General features: G+C 44.0%; 1 protein-coding gene across 7 annotated transcripts; it reads left to right on the top strand.

The window, feature by feature from the left end:
* The first annotated feature begins 2,364 nt into the window (after positions 1–2,364).
* ZSWIM1 (zinc finger SWIM-type containing 1) lies at positions 2,365–6,889 on the top strand. 7 transcript variants are annotated; one of them, XM_029611634.1, is made up of 3 exons: positions 2,535–2,708; positions 3,050–3,209; positions 5,007–6,889. In XM_029611634.1, exon 3 carries the CDS (start codon positions 5,238–5,240, stop codon positions 6,717–6,719), a length of 1,482 nt encoding a protein of 493 aa, XP_029467494.1. In that variant the 5' UTR covers positions 2,535–2,708; positions 3,050–3,209; positions 5,007–5,237; the 3' UTR covers positions 6,720–6,889. The 7 variants fall into 7 exon arrangements, with proteins under 7 accessions (XP_029467493.1, XP_029467491.1, XP_029467494.1 ...); XM_029611636.1 differs by having other exon boundaries at positions 3,050–5,176; positions 5,503–6,889; XM_029611633.1 differs by lacking the exons at positions 2,535–2,708; positions 3,050–3,209 and adding an exon at positions 2,365–2,524.
* Positions 6,890–8,704: the final 1,815 nt, after the last annotated feature.

Genomic DNA, 8,704 nt, shown 5'->3' with positions numbered 1-8,704 from the left:
TCGGTGCTGCACAAACCTTTTAGGATGTCCCTGAAAAAAAAAAAGTACTTGATTTGAAGCATTTCTCTCTTATTTCTCGGGAAGCGTCGCGGGCAACTGGCCTCAAGAAGGGGGAGGAAGATGGCCGCAACGGCAACATGGCAGATTGAGCTTTCGGAGAAATTCCAATGGATCTGCACAGTGATGATTCTAATGGGCTGATCCTTGCAGATTTTAAGCTGTGGTTTGCAGAACTGCGGCAGGATATGGCAAGTATAAAAGATGAATTTGGGGCGAAGGTAGCAGAATTAAGAGATGATATTGCTGAGCTGGGCCAAAGGGCGGAGGAGACAAACACAATTGGAGGAGCAGGTCGCAGATGTGACCGGATGTCATGAGGCACTAGAAGGCTTCGCTAAAACTGCAGGAGACCTTAAGGAGAAATTGGAAGACCTGGAAAACTGGTCTAGAAGTGCAAACCTACGCTTCCATGGAGTGCAGGAGGCAGAGGAGTCTGGAGACTGTTTTCAGATTGTGTGCAGAATTTGTTCCCTGCTTCTGGAAGTGGAGACCAATGAGGAGGCACTGGCAAGTATGCCTACTATAAAGCTAGAGAGGGCGGATAGGGAACTTGGCGCGGCACAGGGGAACTTGCCATGAAACATTGTTGCCTGTTTTCAAAATTTTACTATGAAGGAGAAAATAGCGCAGCTGGCCAGGAAAATGAGGCCCATCTTTTGGAGAGATCAGAAGGTTGAGATATTCCAGGACCTATCACCATTAGGAAGTGTTGGGAATTTAAGGCTATTATCACAGTCTTGAAGAAAGAAGCCATTACATAATTATGGCTCTGCATGAATGTTTTTTTGCAGGACAGGGCTCTCCCCTCTCTTGCTTCATTCTAAAGTAGCCACTCTCTCTACCCATTTGTGTGGGAAGGGCCAGGAGTCACCAGGGCTGTGTGGAACACCAACAGTCAGAAGGAAAGTAAACAATCTCAGGCACATAGGGAAACCCCTGGGCCAGGAGCAGCAATTGAAAGAGGAATAATTACTATATCTGCAAAGACAAGCCGTGGGTGCAGCCAGCCTGTGCACAGAGAGGGGCAGCTGGCCCACCATGGACAAAACCAGTGACTGTGCTGGAGAGTTGGGGGGAAGAAAGGGAAGGGCTGCTGAAAGCTGGGGAAGGGTTGACAGCCCGCCCGTGAACTGTGATACTGTGCCAGAGCCTGAGGTGTGGGGAAAGGGGGGCAATGTATGTGGAAACACTTCTTGATTATGTACATGAGCAACAGAAGTCATGTGTCAAGGGGAGGTGAAAGTATTTGTTAGACTTGGTATTGGGGAGGTGTAAATGTAAGGGTGTGGGGGTGGGACCTGGTGCTGTGGAAGGCTGACCAGAACCTGCTGCTTGCCACTAGGGAAACGGGCAGGGATCTGATACTGGACAAGAGGGGGAGGGGCTGAAAGCAGGGGAGGAGGACAATGCTGGGCTCCTGAGAAAGAGGGGGATTTAGAGGAAGTGATAGGGGCAGGGTCCCTCCATAGATATTTTAAAAAGGTTATGGGGGTAAGGAAGTAGAGCAAGAGATGTGGAAGGCTCTCACACAGATGGAAAACTCTTTGGGGTAGAAGTACTGCACTTGAATTCTAAATATGCTGTAATCTGCATTACTTGGTCAGAGTTCTCTACCGAAGGGTGAGTGGTATTTCCATTTAAATTATAATTTGTAATGTTGCAGCTATGTAAATATGTGCATATTAAAACTCATGTCAATTACATATGCAAACTTTTGTCCTCAGTTTTGGAGGTGTGTGTTCTCTGAGTTGGCCTTTCTAATATAAAAAGAAGAGTAATATTGCTTCCTTTTTCTTGCTGATGGCAGTTCTAGTTCTCATCTTCTCTTTAATGTTTGTTCTTTACCCTCCTCAAGTCACTTGCCCCATGTAGTTAAGAGATGGGTCATCTCTTAACTACAATCTGCCTCTCCATCTCCCGTAAATTCCTCCGATCTTCTCCCTAATCGCCTCTTCTTGATTACATCCCTTTTTTTCCTCCTTCCCTGCTAGCCTTTCGCTCTTCCTCCTCTCCCACCGTTCATCCTTTTCATCTTCTCTTCACCCACTTCTCTTCCCACCGTTCATCCTCTCCCACCGTTCATCCTTTTCATCTTCTCTTCACCCACTTCCGGCCCATTTCTCCCCGATCCTCAGCTGACAACAACGCCTCCACAAACCCCGAAAGCCCGTCAAGTTAGCTAATGACAACGGAAATTGTCAGCCAAAGAGTGCAACGACTTCCGGCTCTTTTCCATTCTGTCTCTGATTGGTTCCCTGGCTGCTGACGCTTTTTCATCTTTTTTTAGCGTCTGATTGAGCAGCCCCCAGCTCTCCAGATCGTCCTTTTCTGCTCGCTGATTGGTTGATTGAGCTGCTTGTGGGCGGCCCTGTGGAGCGGCGATTGCGGAGTATGTGTGTCAGTCATGTGGCGTGCATCGCGGGTTTGGTGGTGCTTATTTGGGTCTGGCCGTGGGGTGTGCGAGGTAAGTGCGGAGCGTTTAAAGCTGCGGACCGAGAGTGCTGGCGCCCTAAAGAGGGTTGGGCGGGATCTGTTGACTGTTCTGCTCAGTTGTTTAACTTATTTGTCATCCTTAGGAATCCGGTAAAATTAAAGCCAGGCCTCATGGCTGTGACTCTCCCTTGGTGGTGTGGTCTCAGCGATTCCAGGTGCACTAACAGGATGTTTAGGTTACGGGTTCTCAAGCCATTTGTTGAGGCCTACCCAAAAGGTCTGGTTTTCAGGATATCTGCAATAAATGCGTAGGAGATTATACTCTGTGTAGTCCTGTTGTGTGGGTTTTTTTTTTCTTTTGTGGGTAGGGGTGGGGACAGTTTTCCCCCATCTTTTCCTCTAGTGCTCCCTCCTTGCTTTTAGTTCTCTTTTGGCTTTCTATCTTCTAGTCTGGCTTACCTCCTCGTTCTTTTAGTTTCCTTTCTGCTCATCCCTCTGCTAGAACCCCGTTTTGACCAGATTTTTTTTTTTTTTTGACAATTTGTACATTGTCTAGTTACAACAGTAACCGGATGCTTTTATTCACGGGTGGAAGCTGGGAAGCCTGTGCTACTGCATGGTTCCTGGGACCAGTTCAAGCGACTAGAACAAGGAGCAGAAGCATCGAGGAAGGACAACTAGCAATACCCCCCTCCCCTCTCTGCAGTCTTGGCTCAGTGAGACCTCCTTCCCCTCTCATAGGGATGTGCATTTGTCTCATTTTTATTTTACGTGCATACATTTTTAAATATGTAAAATCATATTTACATGTATAAAATCAAGTGTGTCTGTGTGTAACAAAACAATGCAACAAAAATCCCTCAAAGAAGAACGAATAGTTTTTCTGGTACTCAAGTTTGGGAATGGAAATGTTAGCAACCCTATCTCCCTTTTCTTATTTTCCCATCTCACTTCTTTTCAGCTTTCCATTTCCGTATTCTCAGTGCTTCTTCCTTTCCCCAAACCTCAGTTAGCCATTTTCTGTGAATTTTTTAACTATAGCACGTGCCCCAAACTTCAGTCTCTGGGAATAATAGTATCTGCAGAAGTGTGATGCAGGTGAACAAGCAAGGCTACATGCCACACGGAGATGCTGAAAGAGCTTACAAGCTTGTTTCTGGGTTCCCTTCCTTACCACCCCACCCCCCCCCTCCTCCTCCAAGTCAGCAGACACTGGAAGCAAGAGCTGTACTTGGAGGAAGAAGGGCTTCAATAGGATCTGTAAGCAGATACCCACAAGAGTCTCCATCCGTTACAGTGTCTGCTTGTTTACAAACAAGCAAGCCGATGCAATGAAGTGCACCCAGCCTAGCACACAGTTTAACAAACTGTTGGACGGACATTCATAATTCCTGATGCAATAAGGGGATCAATGCATCCAAAGCCCAATCGCATGTAAATGCCATGTAGTGAAGCTATCAGCTATTACCCCACAATGCAAAAAATCCTTGTGTGCCAGAGGCACACTTTTTTTTAACCTGTAAAATTTTTCACCTTGCCTGGAGCCACTCACAGCCACGTCTCCTGGGCACCCAATGCCATGGATGCACTAGGGACACACACTTTATCCCTAGCACATCCTTTTTAGTGCGGCAGCTCATTTGCTTATTGCATCAGGCGCCCAGGAGACGTGATTGTGTGCCTGTTAAAAAAAAAAAAAAAAAAAGTATGCCCAGTTTGGACGCATGATTTTAGCATCGGCCTGTTGGAGGGTACTGCTGCTGTAGGAGACTTGTTGGAGAAAACAGGAGGGAAGTCGATGTCTTGGGAGATGAGGGCTGTTTGCTGAGGTCTGTGCTTACATACCTCTTGAAACTCAGTAGATAGAAACTGCCTAGCCCACCCATGCCCAACTGCAGCATTGAATATTTTTGCATCATTAGATTAACTTTTTTTTATTTTGGTTACCCTGAAAACTAAACCTGTATGGGGTTAATAGTCCTGAGTTAAGAACTACTGAGTTATAGGTGGTGGTACCCATGTTTCTTTTTTTTTATTTTTCAAATTATTTCCCTCCACTGCCCTTCCAGTGTATTCCAACCCTGCTTTGGAGGGACAAACTCTAGAGAATAATTTGATTTCCATGCTTATTTGGTTTTGCCCTGTCTGCTGAGATTAACATAAGAGTGCTGATTAGTTCCAAATTGTTATAGTGGTGTGGATGTCTGTCTACTGGGGATTTGATTTTGTTCTTGTGGACCAGAATTAAGAAACAATGGATTAGATCACCAACTCATTCAGAGAACTGTCTGTCATTACTGATCTGAGTTCTCTAGGAATCATTGGCCCAGAATTGAAAAACAGTCAATATGTGTCAATCCATTGAACTATCTATTCTCCGCATCTGCTCCTTTTTAATTATTAATGTCACTCTATTTGATAGTGAATCTCTGTATAGTTGGCAGGAAGTGCCTGGTTTAAACATCTTTAACATAATCTGCAGAAAAAAATTTCTTTCCTTTTTTCTTCAACAGCGCATCTTACCTGGGCTTTACCAAATTCATGGAGAGCTGTGACTGAACATTATCCCTACTTAAGAGAGTTTGGAGCCGGTATTCCTGCAGGGATACCAATTCCATAGACATTCTTCCTGGAAGGGTTCTCACCTTGGAAATGTGCATTCTTCTAAAAGACTAAAAAGATAGTAAGTTATTAACTTGTAACTGAATAGATTTGAAAGAAAACCTCCCACCTTTCCACTAACCATGGCTCTGATGTCTGTGCAGAAATTGCTGGGTTTTGACTGTGGAGCACTGGTGGCTTTCCAGTTAAACAAAACTTCTGAACTGGATTCCCTGAGTTTTGAAACTAACTTCATGAAAGCAGTTTTTCTTCTTTTTCCACATGTTATACTAATTCACAGAACTCATACCTCTAAAGGGAGGTCCTTGTATACTTTCCTAGCCGACAGCCCTGGTTTACGGACAGATGAGGAAATAATAAAAGTGGTTCATTTTGCTATTCCCAAAGATGAATCGAGAGAGAGCTTGACTCAGATGTACAAGACATTCAAGGAGTTCAACCCAGACTGGGCCAAGATCAAGACTTTTTTGGTGGAGCCACATTTCCATGGAATTCCCACACTTTCTGAAGCATTTCCATTTGCAGAGATAGTTCTGTCTGCCTTTCATGTGTGCAAGTTCCTTCAGCAAAAAATTTACCAGCTGTCCTTGAACAGCCAAACAGAGAGGCTGTTACTTAATGCCTTGAAGAACACTATGTGCTCGGCCACAGAAAGCAACCTGAAAAAGATGTATGTGATTCTGAAAGAGTTTGTGAAACCAGGTTTGCTTCCACAGCTGAATTCTCACTGGCTGTTAGCTGATCAGATCTGGGCTATGCACCGGTGGAGGAGCTGGTCAGAATGTATCCAGTATTTTCAAGGTCTGGAAGTAATTTCTCGGGTCTTCAGCCAGCTCTTCAGCACAGGTGTGTCATTGGAAACTAGCATCGCCTCGTTGGCAAAGCACATTCAGGAGCGCACACGTGATAAAAAGCTCCCTGAGCCTTCCAGTTGTAAGCAGGAAAATGGGCAAACTGCTGGCAGTGAATTGGAACGTAAAGGTATAAATCCTGTGACTGATTCAAATCCTTCATCTTCCATAGGTCATGTTGGTTCCCCAGAAAAAAAAACACACAACCTAGCAGAAGAGAGTGTGGCTGATCCTGAAGACTATATCCGACCTTCCATAGTTCGTATTTGCACACCAGCAGCAGCCAAACTCTGCCTGCAGGAGTTTTCAGTTGCTCAGAAGTCTGTACAGCTTGTGGGTACCAACGATGACAAGATCAATATCCAGATTTTGGAAGACTGTCATGAGGTGGATAGGAGAAGCTTAAAAAGCTGCACTTGCCACTTCAGCCAGACATTCCAACTTCCCTGTCGCCATATTCTTGCAGTGCTTAATTCTGATAGGAAGGTGATACAGAGTGAAATGGTTAATGAACAGTGGCATAAGAAATATACCGCGTCAGATAGCAAGAAACCTGTTGCTGGTGGACTCCTAGAAATCCTGGAAAGCTCATGGTCTGCTTCCCAAGACAAGCGTCTCGCCATTGCTTCTCTAAAAGAAGAGATCACACAGTTACTTGTAGAATGTAACAGTGAAGAGTTTGAACGAAGATATAACACACTCCGGGAACTAGCTGACAGCTGGATTGGACCTTATGTTCAAGTGAAATTGTAGCCGAGACATGTTTCAATGTGTGCTCATGGAGGCCTGTTTGCTGCACCATGCAAGTGCAAAAGTGGAAGCCATTATAGGAAGTTATATGTAAAAGGAAAGACCGTTTACAGGTTAGAGTATGACTCGGAGTCACTATTTAACAAAAAAATAAAATAAAATTCCTGCTTGCACCCATTTTACCTTGACAAATAACAGCTAAACTTTGATTTTCCATATTTACTACAACAGTATTGATCTTCAGGTATATCGCTCCATGCATTACACAGAAAATGCAGGGGTCTAGGTCTATCAGCTCTTGAGTGGCATTGAACCCACCAGTGCATGCTTCGCGTCTCACTAATGGCCTTCAGATCTTTGAAGCAAAAAGAGACCCAGTAATGATACATGAGGTTTGCTTTACAAGCGGGGAAAATTGAGTGGAAGGGAAAGAGCATATTGTGATGTGAGCATGGTGTAGCTATTTCCTCCTTTCTCATGTCTATACTCTTCCCATATTAAGTGCTGTATGTCATCTTTGTCTACTTAGTTTATTAGAATTAGTGTTTCTGACGATTAAAATATTAAAAAAAAAAAAGTCAAATTCAGAATAGTTTTTGAAAGCACAATTTCCCATTGTCTGTGGGGTAGATCATTTTGTGAACTGGGTTCTAGCATCTCCTTACCATAACCCTAGAAGTGTTGGATATTTTTGGATGGATGTTGACTCTCTTCATTACAAGAGTCCCACAGTACACATTCATTCATTCTGTGGTTGTCACTATCACACTGCCCTGAGGCTTTAACTAATGTTATAAGCATGGAAGGAAACACATTGTTTTGTAAACCTCTAAAAATTAGGCAATGGACATTTAATGAAGACTTTTCTAATTTTAGGTAATCTGACTTGGGGCATTGTAGAAAAGTAGCTGCCACCCACTAAATTCAACAGAAGATATTTGTGATAGTGTACCTAGCACAAGTACCCCCCCCCTCCCCCCAATTCCAGCCTAACTCAAGCACTCTTCCCCCTTTCCTTCCCCTTTGTCAAGCTGTATGTGCTCTCTGCCTTCTGGTTCACCCATCCTGCTGTTTGCCAGTAGCCATGGGGCTGTGCTTTGCATAGCTGCACTTCCTTTCTTTTGGCCCACCCATCCCACTGCTTTGCCGGTGGCTGCATGGTTTTACAAAATAATGTGCATGATATTTAAACCACACAGAAGCCCCCTGGTGGCTACCAAGTGAAACAGTGCAGACAGACAGCTCCCATCCAATAAGCAGTTCCAAAAGCATTACCTGTAGCGATTGTATGAAAAGAGATTTCAAAATTGCTGCTCCAGCAGCAGGGTTTTACTTCAGGGAATAGACAGAGGAATCTGAGTGGTGGTCAGCAGAGGCCATTGGTCAGTGGGAGTAGTTATCCTGCTCCTTTCCAGCAGCAAGCACTGCTTTAAACTATCATTGCTCTTATCGGTGAGGGGAGAAGGCTTGAGGTAGTGAGGCAAATGGCAGATTACAGCACAAGTTCTACAACACACTGCATGAGCCACCAACGCTGTTTTCTAAAGATAGAATCTGGGCAAAGATAACTAAAACTACCAACCTATTTGCAAATGTTTATCAGGTGGGAGACTTATTTTAAAGAAAAAAAAATCTCCAAATCTATACAGTAAAACTAGATCTAAAATAAGTGAAAAGTATATTTAAAAAGGAATCTGTTTCTCTGAAGACTTGTAGATGATTTTTGTTTTATATTTAGCAGGAAAGGATGAGCTTTAATTGTTTTGAAATTTAAAATTCTGCTATACATTTCTTGGAAGAAGAGGTCTCCATGCATCTGGCCACCTTTTGTGTCTTTCTTTAGTGCTACCTTATGCAGAGGGCAGGTGCCCCTCTCGGAGAGAACTTTCTAATCTCCTCTTCTTATTGACTTCAGAACCTGTTGCTAGCTCTGGATTTTCCATCATGAACAGCTGGGCAGCCATGATCATGTCCTCCTCCTTCACTCC

The sequence above is a fragment of the Rhinatrema bivittatum genome, chromosome 8, assembly GCF_901001135.1.
Source record: "Rhinatrema bivittatum chromosome 8, aRhiBiv1.1, whole genome shotgun sequence".
Taxonomy (NCBI): Eukaryota; Metazoa; Chordata; class Amphibia; order Gymnophiona; family Rhinatrematidae; genus Rhinatrema; species Rhinatrema bivittatum.
This window is presented reverse-complemented; position numbering and strand designations above follow the sequence as displayed.

Coding starts and splice junctions, on each gene's coding strand:
- ZSWIM1 (XM_029611633.1), top strand. CDS start 5,238: ATGGCTCTGATGTCTGTGCAGAAATTGCTGGGTTTTGACTGTGGAGCA.